General features: G+C 45.5%; 1 protein-coding gene across 8 annotated transcripts in view; it reads left to right on the forward strand.

The window, feature by feature from the left end:
- ST6GAL1 (ST6 beta-galactoside alpha-2,6-sialyltransferase 1) overlaps positions 1-19247 on the forward strand; it is a 115367-nt gene extending 96120 nt beyond the window's left edge. For all 8 annotated transcript variants that reach the window (XM_045850894.1, XM_045850895.1, XM_045850900.1 and 5 more), the window contains 3 exons: positions 10702-10800; positions 11776-11950; positions 15816-19247. In XM_045850894.1, coding sequence (XP_045706850.1) covers positions 10702-10800; positions 11776-11950; positions 15816-16057 — 516 coding nt within the window. In that variant the 3' untranslated portion in view covers positions 16058-19247. The remainder of the gene's footprint in view (positions 1-10701; positions 10801-11775; positions 11951-15815) is intronic.
- The last annotated feature ends 1499 nt before the right edge of the window (positions 19248-20746 follow it).

A 20746-nucleotide genomic window follows, 5' to 3' on the forward strand; every position in this document is an offset into this window, starting at 1 on the left:
ATCTGTGAAGAGGTGGCAAGTAGGAAGTTGTATAAATGGGACTGGAGTTCCATGGAAAGGTCTAGACGGGATATGAGAGTTTATGAATCATCTATGTCTATGTGGCAATAAGGCAGCGGGACTGAATGAGAGCATGAGAGAGAATCTAGAGAAGGGTGAGGACCAGTTCTCCTCAGGGAATGAAAACAGCACTGTCAGATGCTGCTGAGAGACCAGTTCACATGGAGATTGAAAAACATTGTTCTCTCTTTAGCAAAATAGAGGCTGCTGGTGGCCTTAGCAACTGCTCTTTGGGAGAGTGCTGAGGCCAGCCAAAAGCCAGCTGAGAGTGTTTGGCGGACTGAGTAGCAGAAGTGAGTGGAGAAGAAAATTGTGGATAGGTCTTTAAAGAAGTCTGGCTCCGGTATAGGTGGACCTCAAGAACATTATGCTAAGTGAAATAAGCCAGTCAGAGAAAGACAAATAACATGACTCCACTCATACATGGAATCTAATGAACAAACTGAACTCACAAGGAAAATGGGGACAGACTCATAGATGGAGAGCAGATGACAGTTAGTGGGTTGGGGGAGGTTAGGGAGTGGAGAGATTGAGCAAAAAGGAAAAAGGACTCGTGGACATAGACAACAGTGTGGTGATTGCAGAGGAGAAGGTGTATAAGAGAACTAAATGGTACTGGAAAAAATACAATATGATTAAATAAAATAAATAAATAAAAGTTACTTAAAAAATAAAAGAAGTCTGGCTCTGAAGGGCAGGAGAGAAATCGGGCAATCATTCCAGAGAGTTAAGGGACCCAGGGCCAGATTTTGTCATTTTTATTTTTTTAGGTTGGAGATAATTGAGTGTGTTTAACAGTCAATGGGAAGGCAGCCACAAGAGGGCAAATACTGTATGGTCCCACTTCTGTAAGGTACCTAGAGTGGCCAATGCATAGAGACAGAAAGTAGGCCTCGTGGGGAGGGAGCGATTATTGTTTAATGGGCACAGAGTTTCAGTGTGGGAAGGTGAAAAGGTCGGAAATGGATGGTGGTGCTGGCTGTACAACGATGTGACTGTACTTGATGCCACTGAGCCATATACTTAAAAATGGTGACAATGGCACATTTTATGTACATTTTACCACAATAAAAAAATTGACTCAGTGAGGAGAAACTGAATATATATATTAAAAAGAGGAGATAAGTAAGTGAAGGGGTGGAGGGGCTTGGTCAAAAGCCCTGCCCAGGATTAACCCCAGCAGGATGGAGTCGAAGGAAGAAGGATGGGAGGGGTAGAAGGATAGCTGGGGCAGTTTGTAGTGGAAGCCTGGAAAGGCCTCTGTTGTTTCCGCAAAGTGGGGTGCAAGGCCCTGTTGGAGGGAGGCTGAGGGGGAGGGAGGTTTTAGTAGGGGAGATTTAAGCCAAGAAGGTTTGAAATTGTCTTTGGGGAGAGTGGAGGAAGGAGTAAATCAGTAGAATGGAGTAGGGATTCCAGGCCATGCTGGCCACGCTGAGGTTGGAGAGCATGAACTCTGAGAGAGGTCAAGCTCTGTTCAGTCAGGGGTGGTATGATGAGTAGGCAGCAGCAATAAAGAGAGGCAGTGCAGAGGAGTGCTGGGGATTTTCTCCGATCTTGGGCATCTCATGGTGTTTAGTGAGGAACTAAATCTCCATCCTACAAAGATTCTGGAACTTTATTTAAAGATGAGGTAAGGTTGCCTGGGAATTCAGAGACTTTGATCACATTCCTCCTTCCCCACTTCCTTTGTGAGTGACTAGAGCAAGTTGCTTCATCTTTCTGAGCCTCAGTTCCCTTGTTTGTAAAGGGGAATAAGAATGGTTACCATGTAGGGTCTTTGTAGGATCGGATCAGGTTACCAAGCACAGAGCATTTCACTCAGAGGCTGGTACGCAGCAGCAAGTACTCTGTAAAGGGTGGTGAAGCTTGCCTGTGTCTGTTGGGAAATCACTGTGCCTTCCAATCCCAGGCAAGGGGCCTCTTGCATTTCAGCAGGGAAAGTCAGCTGGCTTGGGGCCATTTGGAAGGTGCCCGACAGAAGGAAGACAGGACATCTGTTAAAGAATAATTTTTAGGAAAAATATAATGTCATGTAAATATAACAATGAACATGGGTTAAGCAATCTATTGTATTCATATGAGAGAACCAGGCAAATGTCCTAACCAGTGCAGAGGAAAGTCAAAGCAGCACAAATTCTGAATAAAAGAATGAAACTTTTTTTCTGTTAGATGGGAAGGAAGAGGGGGCCGTCAGTGAAACTACTGGGCAAGATCGAATAAGCCTGTCTATAGCTGGCTGCAATTTGCAGAGTTGTGAAACAGCTCCCATAGAATCAGAAGCTGATCGAGAGAAAGGGTGTGCTGTGGACGATGCATAGTTTTGCCACGAGTGCAGCACTTACCCTGAATCGCCAGAGTGTTGTGTTCCCTCTGCCAGGGCTGAGGGAGGGTGCCCACAGTGTCCACTCTCAAGAAAGCCTTTCCCAGTCCTCCTCAGACATGCCCACTCCTTCCTCTCCTTCCTTAGTGGCACTACACCTGTGGGCCGTTTCTTTAACACTTGTCACAGGCAGCTCCATGACAGTGCTTCTTGTGATACTGATCTGTGACTGACAGCTTTCTATCATTGCCCTTTCTCCTTGTCTAGCTTCTCTATCTTTTGTCTCATGGGTTACCCCAGCTATTCTGTGTCTGTTTCTGTGAATGAGCAAAGTGAGTCCCACCATTGCACACAGAAAGCAGCTGGCACCCAGAAGTCACTGACGGAATAGCTGTTGCTTTGGTAAATTCTGCCAGCGAGCAGCTCATTCTCTTCCCACGTGGAGAGGTTCCCCTGACGGCAGCTGTGTTCTGATGAGGGCTGGGCCTGAGTCTGTTCAGCACCCCACCTCCCTTGCATGGCAAGGGAGAGCATTTTGTGCATCTGGGCTGAGACAAGGCAACGGAAAACAAAAAGGTGGTTTTGTTATTGAGAAGGTAGCTTTTTATAGAGATTGGTCTCATACTGTGAAGTTTCAGCAGACCCGTTCAAGCATGTATGTGTCACGTGATGTTAGGAGAGTCAACAGGAAAACCATATGAGGCTAAATGTGTCTTTAAATAAATTCAATTTTGACTTAAGTGTAAGAAAGTTTCTTGAGACTCGGCTGAGTCCCTGTTGTGCCCAGTGGCCTTGAGGGAAGAGACAGTGGGACAAGAAAGCCCAGTGACTTTTTTGGAAGCTTTTTACAGGTTGGAGAGAGAAACCTAGGTCCTATGCCTCATGTGTGCTGACTGGACTTGAACCAGACATTCTCAGATCAGTTATGGGGCTTATCCTAAGATCATAGCTGTTGCTGCTTACTAAACACTTCTGCAGTCTAAGGGCCACACATGTCTTACCTTCATGACAACCATGGAGGTGTGGTTATAAACCATCATAAACGAGAGCACTGAGGCTCACAGTTCGTGTGTGCTCACCAGCCAAAATCAGTCTATCTCCATTATCATGTACTGTTTGACCCCCTTACCCTCCTCACACAGATGTTACATTGTAAAATTGTACACCAGAAATTTATACAACATTATTAACCAATGTTACCCCAATACATTTAATAATAAAAAAAGAATTTATATGAGTTGCTTTGGGTACTGTAGAGAGCATGCAATAGATGTGGATTTGGGTCTTGCTTTGTTTGCCAGCAATACTTTAAATCCTCTAAGTTTTCTTTTAAGCTCCAAAATTTTCTTCTCAAAATGTTGACAGACAGTCTGGATAGGTGGTGGTGGGGGGTGGTTTCTCTCAATAGCAGATCTAAACACTGCAAGGGTGAGCTGGGTAATTTTGGTGAAACCTCCTTGACACACAGTACTTCAGCATCATGATTTGGGAGCTGAACTTTAGACCTGATGAATATCATATCATGAGTTCTAGGGCTTCTTGATGTTGGCCAACAGACACAATCTAGGTGGCTGATATTTTTTGAAACCAGAGAAGGAGCTGTGACTTGATATTGGACTCAGCTTATTTCAAAGTTCATGGTCAAAAGTGGTTTTTTAACAGGTCAGAGCTGCTCTCAGTCTTCTCCTTGTGTGGCCCATTCATCAGATTGCAGCCAGCTGCCCAGATTCCATTCAGTCAAGCAAATAAACTCCCATAAGACCCTCCCTGGTATGGGGGAAGAGTGAGAGAAGGCAAAGAGTTTCCATTTAGTTGAAGAGAAAAGACACCCTGTTCTTCCCCCACCTACACACACAAAGTCATTAAAAGTGCAGTACAAAAGCAGCGTGTATTCTTTTTCTGTGAGTTTGACTATTTTAGATACCTGATATAAGTGGAATCATGCAGTATTTGTCCTATGTCTAGCTTATTTCATTTAGCACAATGTCCTCCAGGTTCATCCATGTTGTTGTATGTGTTAGAATTTCTTTCCTTTTTTGAGGCTGAGTAATACTCTATAGGAATAGATATTGAATGATGGTTGCTAAGGGCTGGGGTGATGGGGAGATGGAGAATTGTTCAATGGGTATAGAGGTTCAATTATGGAAGATGAATTAATTCTAGAGATCTGCTGTGAAACATTGTACCTATACAAGGTCTGTCCAGGAAGTGTCCAGCCATGTACTATGAAAAATAGAGACATTTACTGAAAAAGACACAAGATACAGGAAACATCATAGATATGGCAATGATGCCTCAATCCCCTTCTAAGTAGGCACCTTGGGACCTCACACAGTTCTCCCAATCACCATCAGCTGCCCTATCGTATTTTCCTGAATCTCATCAATGGTCTGAAATCTTTTCCCTTTCAAAGGTGATTTTAGTTTTGGGAAAAACCAGGAGTCACAGGGCATCAAATCTGGGCTGTAGTGGGGCTAAGTCATCTGGGTGATTTGATATTTCACAAAACACTCTGCATGAGATGTGATGCATGAGCAGGTGTGTTGTCATGATAAAGCTGCAGATCACCAGTTACCCAATGCTGTAGCCTTCTGAATCATCCCAATAGTTTCTGTGGAGGATTGTTCAAGCTTAATGCAAAATTTGATGCAGATTTGTTGCTCTACTCATTCAGTCGTTTTGAATGCAACAGACACACAGTACACATGCTCACTCAATGTTGTCTACTGCCCCCAATGACTAGTACAGTGAGGTTGTCATTGTTCACACATGTGCATTCCAGTACACTCTCCTTGGCTGCCAGGTTACATCAATGTCATGCAAACCATTCTTGTTATATTAACAATGGCTGGACTTCTTCTGGACAGCCCTCCTATATAAAGCACAACAAATAAGTGATTTCCCCCAACCTCACCATTTATAAAAGGCAGGAGATAACTATTCTATTCTTCTCCTGAAAGCATCCCCTTCTTACTCCAGCCCTTTGGCATACAAACTCACCTAGAGATGTTTCTAAGCTCCTGGGCCTCTTTCCTCCTGGATTCTTGGAATATTTCTATATTAACCTGTAGATAAAGTGTGGGCTATAACCATTTGGTGCCTTGGAGAGATAGGAAGAGTTTTATTATGTTTTGAATCAGAGCAGAGCAATTAACCAGACAAAGAGCTACAGATTTTATTCTCATGGTAAATGAAGAGTTTCAGGAGTCTAGGGCTTTTTTCAGGAGTCGATCCTACTCTACCCTACCTCTGGGATTTATAATGTTTTCCAAGAAGCCCTGGTTCCTTGAAGTAAAAAATGGTATAGGAACCAATTATCTGGGCAATAGGTGTGTTCAGCTACTAAGGTGTCTGCTTTTTGGCCCTTTTCATAGGTAGAGCAAGGAATTATATGCATGTATACACACACACACACACTTCTACATACACAATACATATCCACATGTTCTCATTCATTTACATATATACATATATATACCTGTGTGTGTGTATGCATCTATATAGATATATGCAAATATGCCTGTTATAGAAATGGTGGGCTCAAGTTGATATCTTCAAATTAAGTCTGTCCACGTAAAGGTATGTCTTGCCTTCCTCATTCTACATTTGTATTTCCCCTTCCTTCACAGTCAGAATCCTGCTTCTAAACAACCTCAGCACATTTATCTATTTGCTCAAATCTGTTATACATCCACAATAGTTTGCAAATTGTTTTGCCTATCTCTACGTAAAACAAACCTGCTGAAGAGAGTTCAGGATTTGTTTGGAGTTCTCCACACTCTGCCCAAGACTGAGGTTACATAGTCAAATTATATGCACCTAAGATACTGGAATGAGCCCTTCTGTGTCTCTTCACCAAAATTATTGGATATTCATTTGCAATTCAATTGTATTCATTTTGTTTCACTTTTATTTTTTAAAAAACAGATTTTACTTATTTTTAGAGAGAGGGAGAGAAACATCAATCAGTTGCCTCTAACCCCTAATTGGGGACCTGGCCCACAACCCAGGCAGGCATGTGCCCTGACTGGGAACCAAAGTGGTGACCTTTCAGCTTGCAGGCTGGCACTCAGTCCACTGAGCCACACCAGCCTCTGCTTGTTTCAATTTTAGATTTTTCTTTTCATTCCTCTTTTTAAAATGTGTCGAGTGTTAACATGCTTCCAAGATTCTAAACTATCCAAACAGGCATAGAACCACCCTGTACCACCACCACTTTTGCAGGCTGCCAGCTTTACTCCGAAGTGTTTCTGTTTTTCAAGACAAATCAGTGTATTTAAATTCCTCTCGTTTCTTACAAAAAATATAGTGGACTATATTCTTTACACTCTGCTGTTTTTTCCAGTGTCTCCTGGAAATCATATCAGTTCATAGAAATCTCATTCTTTATTATAACTTAATTGTACTCCTTTGCGAATACATTTTATAGATTACTCCATCAATTTCTTTTGCTTGGACATTATGTACTTTCAAACATTTACTTCCTCTTGTACTTTTAAGTTCTTTTGACAACTTCCTGTGACACCTGGTAGAACTGCAGGCCCTTTCCCTTGGGAGTTTGGGGAGGCTTCAATTTGTGGTGCCCTTCTCTCTGTGAGAACACCTCATGTCCAATTTATAATGGTCAGGACTCCTCTTAAGGCTCAGAGCCCCCATATAATTTTAATCTCTACTCAAGACCCTGACCCCCTTTTGTCCATCTTCCTGTAGCACTGACTCACTTTTCAACTCCGGCAAATTTGCATATCTGGCAGTCAGAACACACACACCTTGTTTTCTCATCACTTAGCATTTTTGAATGAGGGTTACCTAGTATAGTGGGAAAAGATGATTTGCATCCCAGCTCCATCCCTGCCTTGCTGCGTGATCTTGGGCAGTTACATAACCTCTGAGAGTTTCCTTTTCATGCCTGTTCAGGGCTTGGATATTTTGTGAGGAATAAATGAGAAGACATTGCCCTGGTTTGTTGTTTAACAAAACCACTAAGTCTGGATGGACTACAGTTAAGATATATCAATGTCTACACATACACACTACACACACAATGCGCATGGAGAGTGTATTAATTTCCTAAGACTGCTGTAACAAAATACCACGGATGGGGTGGCTTAAATAACAGATTTATTTTCCCACAGTTCTGGGGTCCAGAAGTAAAAGATCGAAGTGCTATTGAAGTTGAAATCTCTTTCTGGCTCATGGATAGTTGCCTTCTGTCTGTGTCTTCACATAGCCTTTCTTTTGTGTGCATAGGGAGAGACAGAGCCCTCTGGTGCCTATCCCTTATCTTAGAAGGACAACAGTCTTATGAGTTTAAGGGCCTCATCCTTATGATGTCATTTAACCTTAATTACCTCCCTGAAGACCCTATCTCCAGTATAGTCACATTGGGATTAGGGCTTTGACATAAGAATTTGGGAAGCAGGGGACACAATTCAATCCATAAGAGGGGAAAAAAGCCAACATATTCACAGTGTTAGTATCTGAAGAATGCAATTATGGGTGGTCATAATTTTCTCCTCTTCATGTATATATAGCTGTGTGTGTATATTCTTGTATTTTCTAACTTTTTGCAGTGAGCATTTCTTAATGTCTGGAAAGGTTGTTTGAAACAAGTTGCTAAAATAGCAACACTCCATCTCCCTGGTGTAGCCTTTTCCTGGCAGGTGTTCCTTGGGGGTCTGTTGCTCTGGCAACAACTTACTCTGCTCGTCATAAGGAACCCAGGGTTCCCTGAACTCAGGCCAGTCTCTGCCCATGGGTAAGTACAGGTGCATTTGGGAGGAGCTTTATTCTCTCCCAAGTCCCTTCTGCTGCATTAAAAAAAAGAAGACAGACTGAGATGTTCTCTGGGCACAGCTGGTCACCTGGCTAGGATGGTAGTGTCCTATAAAATAAGGCACCTGAGGCCTGGAGAGTGGGAGTGACCTACCTACAACCACAGTGAGTTAGACTCAACAGTCTTCCAAATCCTTGAGCAGTTTTGAGGCTTTTTTTGTTTTTCCTTTTTTTTTTTTTGTGCTGACTTTTTTTTTTGAGTCTCAAAGGGTTCCTCCAAGGAACTGCCAGAATTAAGGGCTGCCAGAATTAATGTGGTAAATTCAGAGTCATGTCTATTTAAGATTGAGGGGTTCCTGTTGGCTTCTCCCCTTTTTGTCCACTAGATCCTACCCCTGGCCACTTTGTATTTCTTCTTCTGGGTAAAACTAGCATTTATCTTCACCTTTTTCTAAGTTTTATGTTTTCATTTGCCTCAAATAGCCCAAGTGAATGATCATTTCCCTTTTGGGTACAGTGAGAACTGGGCGTAGCCCAGACCCTGATAGTGTGCTGGCTCGTTTTAACATCCTGTGGTTTATGAATGTAGCCGTGTGGGAACAGAAAGAGCTTTGGTAGGGGCTGACCTCTGGTCCTGGCTGTGCCTCAAACTTACCTTGAAGCCTCAGATAGTCTCTCTTCTCTCTGGACCTCAGTTTCCTCATCAGAAAATGGTGGTTTTGGATCCAGTTCCTCAAGGATCTTCAGTTGTGACAAGTCAGACAAAAAGCAAAATACTCATGACAGTTTCATACCCCTCATCACGAGCTTTCTTTGCTATTTTCTTGAAGAGCCATGGGTGTCCTGTCCCACCCTCCTTGTATGAGGCAGTTCTCTATGTAGATTAGAAGTGTGGATTCTGGTTCCAATCAAAAGGGCTCAAATTCAGACTCCCCGACTTACTTGCTAACTTGGCTTGGGCAAGTTGCTTACATCTCTATTTCATTATTTATAAAAATGGGCATATTAATAATTGCCTCCTGGGGCTGTTGTGAAAATGAATGGAGATAATATATGGAAATATCTGGCTTGGAATGAGCACCATTAAATTATATCTGTTGTCATCATTGCTACTTGTTATCCTTCATTGGAAAGGAGAAAATTTTGTGCCTCTCTCTTGAGATTTCTGAGGACAGTGGAGCTACAGATCCTGGGAAAATCTCAGGGTGCCAGAAGCTGCTGCTCCTGGCCTCCTGCTTTTTATACTAAGATAATTGTTGGAGAGGGCTATGGCTTCTAGAAGATTTTTTTTTAAAAATTCCAGTTATCTCTAATCCTCTTGAGTGCTACACATCTCAAGGCTTGGTTGATTTGATTTCTGTCATTTGTTCCTCTCAGTTCTACCCAGGCAACATCGTCTCCCACCTGCTTTTTAAGATGAATGTCAGCTGATCTCATATATCAGTTTCGGAGTTCCTAAGAGGGATCTGGCTTCTTTCACTGTAAACCTTTGGGGCCCTATTTCTGTCTTTCTCATTTACCCCTGTACCGCATCTGATGAGTATGAATGCTGAGGGAGATTACCCAACTTGCTTACGGTCACCAGATAAGTTAGCGGCAAAGCCAAGAAAGGAGGTCAGGTCTTTCTGTATCCAATTATAGTATCTTTCACCTGCTGCCACCACATTTTTCTTAAATTGGTAAGTAATTTAGTTAATATTTCTGTGCATGACTTTCCTCTCGAATTTAGATTCTCTTAGGGTAAATGCCAAAAATGTGAAATTATTGAGTCAAAGGGTATACATACTATTTTTTTTAAGGATGTTAATACATTTTGCAAAATCATTTGGCACGGTTGTCTTGGGAGTCTCACAAGAATCACATTTCGCCCGAGCTGGGTTTAACTGCTGCTTGCAGGCCAGCCTGAGAGCCCGGGGACTCGGGGTAGGAGAGGAGCTGTGACTGGTCTCCAGCAGGTTATGCACGAGCATCCCGCCAGCCCAGTGAGATTCTCACATTTAGAGGTGCATGCTTTTGCATGTGCCATGGCCCCTGCACACATACTGATAACTTCATTTGGTGCTCTCCCACAGACACAGCCACCTGCTCCAACACTGCAGAGACCATTGGCTGTGTTGGACTCATAAGGGGTGCTATGTCTGTCTCCATCATGCTGTGCAAATACTGTGTACTGGACTTACAAGTGATTAAAAGGATTTCCAGAGACTATTTTGATTATATGAGATTCTGACTTTAAACCTCACCCCCTTGGCCCTCTAATGAAATATAACTATAGGGCACTATGCTCAAGCCATTTGCACTGTACCCTCACCCTAGTAATCTCAGAGTCTGAGTGGCGCCTTCTGCTTCATGGTCATTGATTATGACAAAATGCCCTTTTGGGGTCACACAGTGCCTGCATCTCTGCCTTCCTCTCACTGAAGTTAAGTGCTGCAAGAAAACTTAGAAGTATCACGGGGATCCGAGGCCTCAGGTGGTCCTAGTGATGTGGTCCAAATCAAACAGTATAAATGTCCAAGTGACAGCTTGTCTGTTTCTTCTTGCAGTTGGTCACCACAGAAGAGCACTTCCTCAAAGACAGTTTGTACAATGAAGGAATCCTAATTGTGTGGGACCCATCTATTTACCATTCAGATATCCCAAAGGTAAGTGAGTGTCCTTTAGAAACAGCAACCGAGTCTCCTGTCTGCCTATAGTTTTTCCTGAGTCCCTGGGTTTTTCAAGTCATGGCTGACCTGGGCCATTCCCAAGGACTGCCTGTTTCAGTTTTAGGGCACCTGACTTCATCTGGACTGGCAGTTCAGAAGTATCCCTGCCCCATACTTCCAGTTTTCAGAATTCTCACTTCACTCCCATAACAATGTGAGAAAGTAGATAGAAGCATGGTTGGTCCCATTTTACACATAAGGAAACTGGAGTGTAGAGAAGGAAAATCACCTGCTCTAGGACTTGATTTCCTAAGCAAAGGACCAGATCTGTAACATCAACTCATTCAGGGAAGAAGACGGGAATTTCAAGCCTGCTGGACTCTCAGCCTGTCTGGGATGGCCCTCTCACTCTTTGTCATGCAGGTCAGTTGGCCTCTCTCTCTGATGTGTGCTGCAGTGGCCACAGGAGGACGGCTTTAGGGAGAATGTTCCTGGGACACTGAACTTTGAACTTGGACCTAGCAATAGCTGACAGGCTCTGGTGATCGTTTGCACCCTCTCTACCTCCGTTTCCACAGTATTGCCCTGGTCTAGCTTAAAACTGAAATTTGCCCAGGGTTAGGAAAAAGACCCTGGCCCACAGTTGTGACAAGTTGTGTCCTAGTTTTCACCCCTTTAAAAAGGAGAGTGGGATGGTGCCAAAGGCCCCTTTCTGCACTGGTATCATTCCCAGATTCTATGATCTTAAAGACTGAAGGTGTCCTAGGGCCACCAAGCTCAAAATTCCCTGTGAGCACAGGCTACATAGTGGGTCCCCCTGCTACCGAGGGAGAGTGGTGATGTGTGATGTGGAAGAGAGGTCTGGAATCTGTTCCTAGGAAGGTGCTGTGTCTCTGGATTCTGCCTTGTGATTCTTGACCTCCCCGGTGTTCTGGCCTATTTCTCTCCTAAAACCATTTCCTTCTTTTTCAGTGGTACCAGAATCCTGACTACAAATTCTTTGATAACTACAAGAGCTATCGTAAGCTGCATCCTGATCAGCCCTTTTACATTCTCAGACCCCAGATGCCTTGGCAGCTGTGGGATGTCATTCAGGAAATCTCCACAGAGGAGATTCAGCCAAATCCCCCATCCTCTGGGATGCTTGGTGAGTCCACGTCTGGGGAAAGACCTTTCATGTTTGTTTCTAGGAGAGGTTACCTTTCTTCTGGGATCTCATTCATTCATTCATTCATTCACCAAAAAGTTGCTGGGTTTTTGCTGGGTTTGTTCACTATGTCAAGTTCTAGCTAAAATACAGAGATTAACAAGAGAATCCTTTTGTGCTGGGAGAAACTTGGTTCTTCTTGCTGATGCAGTAAAGAAGCAAGTCTATTAGCATGCAAGCAGGGTTTATTGGTGATAGTTCTCATGGAAGAGAATGGGACTAGCTAAGGCGGGGGGCGGTGAAAGGCATAGGTTCAGGGCATGGCAAGATAAGAGCAGCAAGAGCATCAGGTCCTTTGTTCTGAGGACTTAAATAGCTGACAGGATGGAGGTGAAGAAGTTACATATTGATTGACAGGTAAAGGTGGTACCAGCTTTCCCAGGCCGACCTGACTACCCAAACTTAGATATGCGTGGAGTCTATTAGTCCGAATCCTTATCTTGCTTCAAACCTCATTTATTCATCTTGTTGCAAAATAGGTATGCGACGGGAGGCAGTTAATTAAAGTAGAGGCAGTTACCCAAAGTTATTTATGGGCTCTTTCTGTAAGCACTGGGGACTCCCTTGTAAAACAGTGACCAGAGGCAGGCAATTAACTGAAATTGTTTTATAGGCTTTTTCTTTGGACACTGTTGACCCCTTCCTCTTCCCGCTTCTAGGCCTTGGGATAAATACACAGTTTCAAAGGCTTTCTTTCTCAGATAGTGGAAATGATACATAGAGTGTCAAGGGCTCCCCACCTCCCTTATTAGCATGGTGTTTCTTGTGATGTTCGGAACCCCTGGCAATATTATCAGACCAGGCTCAGGACTGCTGAGTTGGTGGGTAGAACATATCTCCCTCCTCCTGCCTGCCTTGGTTTGCTATCTATCCTACCCAACACTTTTTCTTTAGAGTGCTCAGTCGGTTGTCTGAGACCACATTCAATTCGTGCCAGCAGGGAGCAACCACTTTGTGCCACAGGAGAGAGGACCCCATCTAGGTGGACAGTCCGAGAAGGTCGAGGAGGAATGGATTTGGGTCAGGCTAGCGAGAGGGGTGGATATGGCAAGTGGAGATGAAGTAGAGGAAAGCACAGACGAGGGGAGGCAGGAACACAGGAGGGGCAGTGCTGGGTCAGGCTGCAACCGAAAGGGGTGCCAAAACGTTCAGTAATAAGATAGTTCTTAATATAGTATCTTTTAAAAAATCACAATTAATACAAAATGTTAGGAATGAAATATCAAAATTTTAAATAGAGGATCAGTAATAATATCATGCTGAGCCATATTGAAATCTGAGAGTAAAGAGAGAATCAATGATCCTTTGTTGAAAATCTCAAAAAATTGTTCACCCCAGTGAACTCCTAGCTGTGGCCCTGATAGAGTGAGCAGTGAGGATTAACTGGGTTTGGGAGCTCTGATGAGAGCTGTGGGAGCTGATGGGAGGTGGGCTGGGGTCAGAGTACAGAGGCCCCTGAATGCTAGCTACACACTTTCTTCTTGGACTTTCTCTAGTCCTCTTGACCCTTGTGGAATGTCTGCCCTCCCTCCCTTTCACTTTAAATTTGGCTGGATGATAGGCACTGCCCCAGGCTCTAGGCCTTGCATGTGTACAAAAAGGGCAGCTCTGTCCTCTGGGCCCCTGCAGGGACCACTGTCTCCTGATGGCCCCAGCCACTCATCATTGTGTAATCTGCCCACCTGCTTCCCTTATTAGAATGCAAACTCCCTCAGGGTGGGGACTGTGGTCGACTCATCCTTCCTGTGTCCCGCCCAAGATAGCCCTTTGGTAGAGGTTCCCTGAGTAACCGAACAAATACATGTTTAATATTAGAGGTACTCCTTAGAGAACAAGATGGGCCCACTTCTCATTTCACATCTTCATATTTTTCTCTTCAACTTTTAGGTGGGTGCATCTGGGGCTCATCCTGGGGTCCTTTTGAGCAGAAATAGTTGAGAAGGCATCGTGGGGAACTTATTTTCTCATCACTCTACTGCTCTGCCTTGGTGCCCCTCCCCGCCCCCACCCCCTCTTTCCACCAGCAGTCCCCCCTTCTCACTCAGCCCTCACAGCCACAGCCCCTACTAGGCCCCACCCCCGTGCTAGGCCCCACCCCAGTGTTAGGCCCCACCCCAGCGCTCCCTCCAGGAGGTTTCCTGGAGCCCTGGCTCATAGGAAGGAAGTGCTCTGTACTGTCATGTCCAGAAGCACCCCTGCTGTGCCTACACCCTCCCCCCTCCCCTTAATTGCAGAGATGTCTTTCTTCCCTCATTGGACCAGGGTCAGCCAGAGGGCAGAGGGAGGGCTCTCCCCACATCTGATTCTTCTGGAACAAAGTCACTGCTAGCAGTTTATTGTGTTGTTGTTAGCGGGATATTTATGGTTGACAAAAGCGGGTCTTAGAGCCATGAACTTACTACATCCTAACAATAGCCTGCATGGTTGGAGGAGTAGGTAGATCACCCTCTTGGGGCAGATGATGTCCCTGAGGCCCAGAGAAGTACGTGTCCTGCACAAGATGTCTGAGCTAGGTGGGGACGAGCATGGGTGGCAGCAGCAGTCTCTTGCCTCTTGTTGGTTTGCATCTCAGCCTCTGCACCACCTCCCAGATTGTGCCCGCCTGGCCTCACCCCCTTGGCTCCAGGCTCCTGCCTGAGTGAGCAGAGCCCATCAACACCCACCTTGGCGTGCTCCTGTTCCAGTGCCCCTCCTCCCAGCTGGGGAATGAACAGTTTTCCTCTCCGCACTATTTCCTGCAAGCACAATAAGAAACACCTTTCCCAAATAGCACCATCTAAAAAAGTGCTAGAAAGTATTATATATGTGTGATGGTACTGTTACAGAGCCTATGAAGTTCTGAAACGGATGTGTGGGCCTGATCGCCTGCCACCAAGAAGTATGACTCCCAATGCCAGAATGTGGCGAAAAGGAAAGGCATTGTTTATTTAAAAGTTATATAGATTTGGAATAATGGCAGAATTCTGCCATTAAGTTCCACTCCCTTTAAAACACCTACAAATACACACATACTCCAGCCTCCCTTTCGCCAAATCAGGCCAGTTTCAGAATATGCCAGTCAGAGGTACCCTCTTTCAGGGAAAAGAAAACAAAAGAAGTCTAAAGCTTAACATTCCCTCTGTCTCAGTTCAGCATTCCCTCGCTTCTCCCGGTCACCCGTGCCTGGCTAGGCAGGATCTGCAATTCCCAGTGTCATCATCATCTGTGCCACCATGTTCTCCAGCTCTTAATCCAAAATGCACCCTTTCAACCCTCATGACCAAGACAGAGGATGACTGCCTGTGCTTAGTTTAAATACTCACCCGAACTTCCTGTGTCTCACAGAGGCTCCTGCCTCTCATGGGGCTTCCTGCTTCTTGCACAGGTGCGGTAAGCTTTCCCATCCCCCAAGCCAGGTTTGTGGGGGACTTCTCCATTTTGGGGAAACCTCTAGTTCAACACCCTGCTTCAGTACTGTCTTCTCAGTCACATTGTCCTCTTTCTTCATACAGCTTATTCACATTGGTAAATTCACTGACTGAAGGATGGAGTCCTTCAGTCTGCTAGTGTTTAGGGAGGGCCTACCACACACCAGGCCTTGGCCTATGTGCTGGGGACACAAAGATGCATCTGGCTCAGTAACCTGCAAGGAACAGCCTGCCAGTTTGGCTTACCAGGGGGATTCAGGTTAGAATCATAGTAGTAACTAGAAACTGCAGCTAGACATCTCCCCAAATTTGGGGCCATGAGCAGTGGACTCACTGGGCAGACCTCTGAGGTGTGGCATGGGTTGTCAGGCAGGACTTACCTCTGCTTCCCTCCCCAGGTATCATCCTCATGATGACGTTGTGTGACCAGGTGGATATTTATGAGTTCCTCCCATCCAAGCGCAAGACTGATGTGTGCCACTACTACCAGAAGTTCTTCGACAGCGCCTGCACAATGGGCGCCTACCACCCGCTCCTCTTTGAGAAGAATATGGTGAAGTACCTCAACCTGGGCAAAGACGAGGACATTTACCTGCTTGGAAAAGCCACACTACCTGGTTTCCGGAGCATTCGCTGCTGAGGAGCCCTCACGCTTCATTGGGCATTTTACAGCCCATCTCTTGCCACCCTGGGCCTGGGGACACCATGTTCCTGAACAATCCCTGCCTGCTCCTTCCACTCCAGGCCTTCTGTCAGCAAGAGCCCTATGCTCCAGGAACCCAGGGCAAAGAACTGCCCTATGGCCATAGATGTGTGTGAGCCCAAAGCCTCCTGCCACACATGCACACACACACACCTAGCACTCTTTCCAGACAGAGTCCTCCCCTCCTTCCACATGGGTAAATGCAAGACCCACCTTCCCTACCAGGGCTGCCAAAGCTGGGCTGTTTTTTTTTGCCTGAAGGGTGTTATTCTCACAAATCAGCACTCTATTGCTTGAAATCTGCACCTAGACATTGATTTCATGCTTTAAACAAATTATCTCAAGTTATGATTGTGCCTGGTGAAGGCTGGCTCTGGGGAAAGGGGGGCAAGTAAGTGGTACAGGGTATAGGAAACATGCTGCTCGGTTCCTCCAGAACAGTGGTGCCCCTAAGGTCTGTGACCCTGGGACAGGCTGTGTTCCTGTCATGCAGGCTGGTTTGGCTGGTCCTTAGCCTGGGTGCTTATGTGCAAAAGGTCTTGGCGAACTCACGTTCCTTTCCACATGGAGACGGAGGGGCAGAAACGTACAGTCCCCATTCTGAGGTTGCTCTCAGTTCAGTGGGAGTGACAGACACGTGGGGTGCAGAGACCTTAGTACTCCGGGGGCCTGGAGAGGGCTTGCTCTGTGGTCTGCCGGTGCACCCGGAGAGGAGAGGTACACACTTCCTGTGTCTGTGGTCCACAGGGGGCTTCACAGAGCTAACTAAGGTCACAGAGTGGGCTTCAGAGGAAGAAGAGAAACATGCCAAACAGATTTTCCTGGAGTCATTTAAGTTGTGTTTTCCTTCCTGCCTTGATTACCCATATTTATTCTCTAAGGCCTGCCTGAATTTACAGGCTCAAATTATTTTTTGATGAAAACCCCAATCCACATTTGAGGGATCGAGTGCAGACTCACGGCAGATTCCAGACAAGAATGTTGCCAAAACCCTAATTTCTCCAGGCTCAGCTTGGTTGGCCCTGACCCTGTCCTACTAGCTGGGTTTGTACACTGTGTTCACCTTTTCTTTTTTAATGCCCACTCCCACATCTCCCCTACCTGCCATCTTGGGTTCCCCCTTTAAAGTGGTCTTTTCCCTCCCAGGTTACTACTAAGCATTTTTTCCCTTAGGAGTATCCTGACCCAATTTCTTTGACCTTCATGGGCCTTCTGTGAAAGGTCTCTCAGGGAGTGGGGATGTGATTCCCCAGAGCTTAAAGTCGCTCTCAGAGGTCAGAACCTTAGAGACTACGACTAATTCTCACTAGGTGGATCAGATGGCCTTGCCCTCTGTCTGTCTAGTGTTCAGAGAGGCCCTACCATGCACCAGGTCTTGGCCTCCATGCTGGAGATAGAGCTTCACAACAGAAGCCCCTCCACTGCACTGCAGACAGGTTTTCTAGATCTACCCCAGGCCATGGACCCATCAGTCTATGGCCTGTTAGGAGCCAGGCCACACAGCAGGAGGTGAGTGGCAGGGAGCAAGTAACGCTTCATCTGTATTTACAGCTGCTCCCCATCACTCACATTGCCACCTGAGCTCTGTGTCCTGTCAGATCAGTGGTGGCATTAGATTCTCATAGGGGCACGGACCCTACTATGTGTGAACTGCACATACAAGAGATCTGGGTTGCATGCTCCTTGAAAGAATCTAATGCCTGATGATCTGAGGTGGAGCTGAGGCAGTGATGCTGGCAGTGGGGAGCAGCTGCAAACACAGATTATCATTAGCAGAGAGGTTTGACTGCACAGAGACCATAATAAATTGCTTGCAGGCTCATATGAAAACCCTATCAATGAGTGGCAAGTGACAATTAAGCTGAATCTGGTTGGAGGTTATAAAGCCATCCCCACCACCTAGTCTGGAAAAATTGTCTTCCATGAAAGCAGTCCCTGGTGCCAAAAAGATTGGGGACCGCTGAGGTAAAGAACTCACTCAACATTACTGAGTAATGCTGTAGAGCCAGGCCTCCTAGCCCCAGGCTTCTGAACTTGGGAAGCTGGACCCTCATGCTCAAGGTCCTCTACTGTTTGAGCTTGGGACCAACATCCTGGGAGGTGGAGTACTCATCTATGGCAAACGGCTGGGCTTTGAGAGGCAGTGAACAGAGCCTGGAGCAGGAAGCCCTGGGTTTTCAAACTGAAGTTCCCCTGTTCACAGCTTTGCCACCATGGGCAAATTCTCCTGTCTGAGCCTGTTTCTACATCTGTAAAGTGGGGGCCATGGGCCTATTTCACAGGGCTATGGTGAGGGTCACATGGAACACCTGCTCTGACCCCCATTCCTGGCACCTGACAGGTGTTTAGTACGTGGCAGTTTCCTTCCTCCCCTTTGTAAGGACCTGCTCTGTTCTCACTCTTGGGCAGCTCCCTGCTTTGAAGGAGGCTAGAACTGGGGCCCTGACCTTAGGTAATTAAGTGTCCTACTGAGAGATGACAACTGTTTTGTTTGGAACACCCAGGAAATTATCCGAGGCAGTGGATGGGGCAGAACATGCCCCTCCTCCTTCCTGCCTGCATCCCAGTTCTGATTCTGCTTGGGAATGGGGGAAGGAGTGCTTGAACCGCTAAATGCTGTGGGAAACTTGTCTTGTCTGCCTCTTGGGGTCCATGAGTTCTTGACTTGCTTTTTATTCTTAGTTGATACACTCATTGCAATCTTTGAATCATGAACAGGGAGTGCAGAGGAAGGTGTCATTCCACCAGCAGGGATGGATGTTGGTGTGGACACTGAGACAACACTGGGTAGATTCTAGCTTTTAGTTATTAATATAAGGGGTCAAATTAATTTAAGTGTAATTCTGTGCTCTCTATAGACATTGGTAAAATGCAAATATTGTTGGTCTGTCAAGATGTTTAATATTTGTCATAGATAACTTAAAAATTAGGAAAGCCTCTGTTTCTAAGTGCTCATCTCTTCATCCTTTTTCATCAGATACTCCAATCCTCTCACCAATCAGATAGCTATTGACATAGTGTGGAGTTGAGACATCAATCTCAGCAACTTATGAAAAATGCCTAAGCTAATTCTGAATCACCCAAAGATTATGTAAAATTTTAAAATAAATGTGTGTTTTTTAAAAAAGCTCGTCCCTCTTTTCTTACTTGTCATCTGTCATCTCCAGAGAGGACACCGCTGGAATCTGGAATCCCTAAACCCTCCCCCACTAGCTCCTCTGCAGTACTCCAGGAAAAGGGATGCTCACTTATGTGGCAGGATAGCATCTGTGAAATACTGACTGATTTATTGATTTTTCTCCCTTTTGCTTTTGCTTGGGTTCAAATGACTAAGCTGTTGTTTGTGCAGCACCTTAGGGAGAAAGCAAAATGAAAGAAAAGCACTTACCTTGTTTCCAAAAGCCTGAAACCCTTAAAGAAATGATGTCCTAAGGGAATAGCCTAGATATTTGAATAAAAATCCCAAGAAGAAGCAGGAATAAGGGGAGAAGGAATAATTCTGTTATCCCATCAACTGCTTACCTCCCATTATGGGTTGAAGATGTCCCCCTAAAATTCCTATGTCTAATCTCCTCAGAATTAAATGAACTTCTTTGGAAATAGGATTGTTGCAGAGGTAACTAGTTAAAATGAAGTCATATTGGAGTAGGGCGAGCCCCTAGTCCAATGTGACTGATGTCGTTACACGAATTTGGGGCTAGACATGCACATAGGGTGAATGCCATGTGGAGACAAAGGCAAAGATCAGATCAGATCAGAGATGGTTCTTAAAAGATTGCCAGCAAATCACCAGAAGCTAGGGAAGAGAAGCATGAAGCATTCCCCCTCATAGCCTACAGAAAGAACCCACCCTACTGACACCTCGATCTCAGACTTCTGGCCTCCAGAACTGTGAGGAAATATATTTCTACTGAAGCCACCCAGTTTGTGGTACTTGGTTATAGCAGTCCTAGCAAGTACTCCTGCTTATAACCCCCACCTACAACAGAATTGCTTGGAGCTGGAAAGAACAGTGAAAGGAGCTGGGCTGAGGGCCTGGAGAGAGTGTCCTGTGCCCTGCTCCCCAGTCAGATCTCTGGGAAGGACCTGCAAGTCCTTGGAGAGTGAGGCTTCACGGGGATGCAAGTCCAGGCAGATGGGACCTCAGGCAGCCTTGAAGAGATCCCATGCATGGAGACATACAGAAAGTCCCAAGTGAATGCTTTTTCCTGATGAGATCATGAATGAGGGACACCTGAGTAATGTTGCGTGGCCAGATAATGCCAAAGGCTGTTCTGATCCCTGCACCCAATGCCTTAGCATTTCAAGTCCGTGGAGTTCAGATGTAATGCCCAGGTTGACTGAGACTGGTTTTCTGCCTGGATCCCAGGAGAATGGGATCTCAAAACAGAAGTGACAGAAGAACAGATTTCGTTTGAGAGCTGAGATTCATGCTTGCCAAATTAAATGTCTCTAAATCTCTGTAAGATCCTTTGCACTGGTGAGCTGGGTGGTTTGGACCCCTCTGTCCAGGTTGGGAGGAAAGCTTCTGCAACCTCGTTGGGCTGCTTTTTCCCTGATTTCTACTCTTTCATCTGCTGATATTTTAAAGGTGTTTGTGTTGGGGGTGAGGGAGAAAAAGTGAGG

The sequence above is a fragment of the Phyllostomus hastatus genome, unplaced genomic scaffold, assembly GCF_019186645.2.
Source record: "Phyllostomus hastatus isolate PE091 unplaced genomic scaffold, TTU_PhHast_1.1 phas_contig_86, whole genome shotgun sequence".
In the NCBI taxonomy this organism is placed as follows: domain Eukaryota; kingdom Metazoa; phylum Chordata; class Mammalia; order Chiroptera; family Phyllostomidae; genus Phyllostomus; species Phyllostomus hastatus.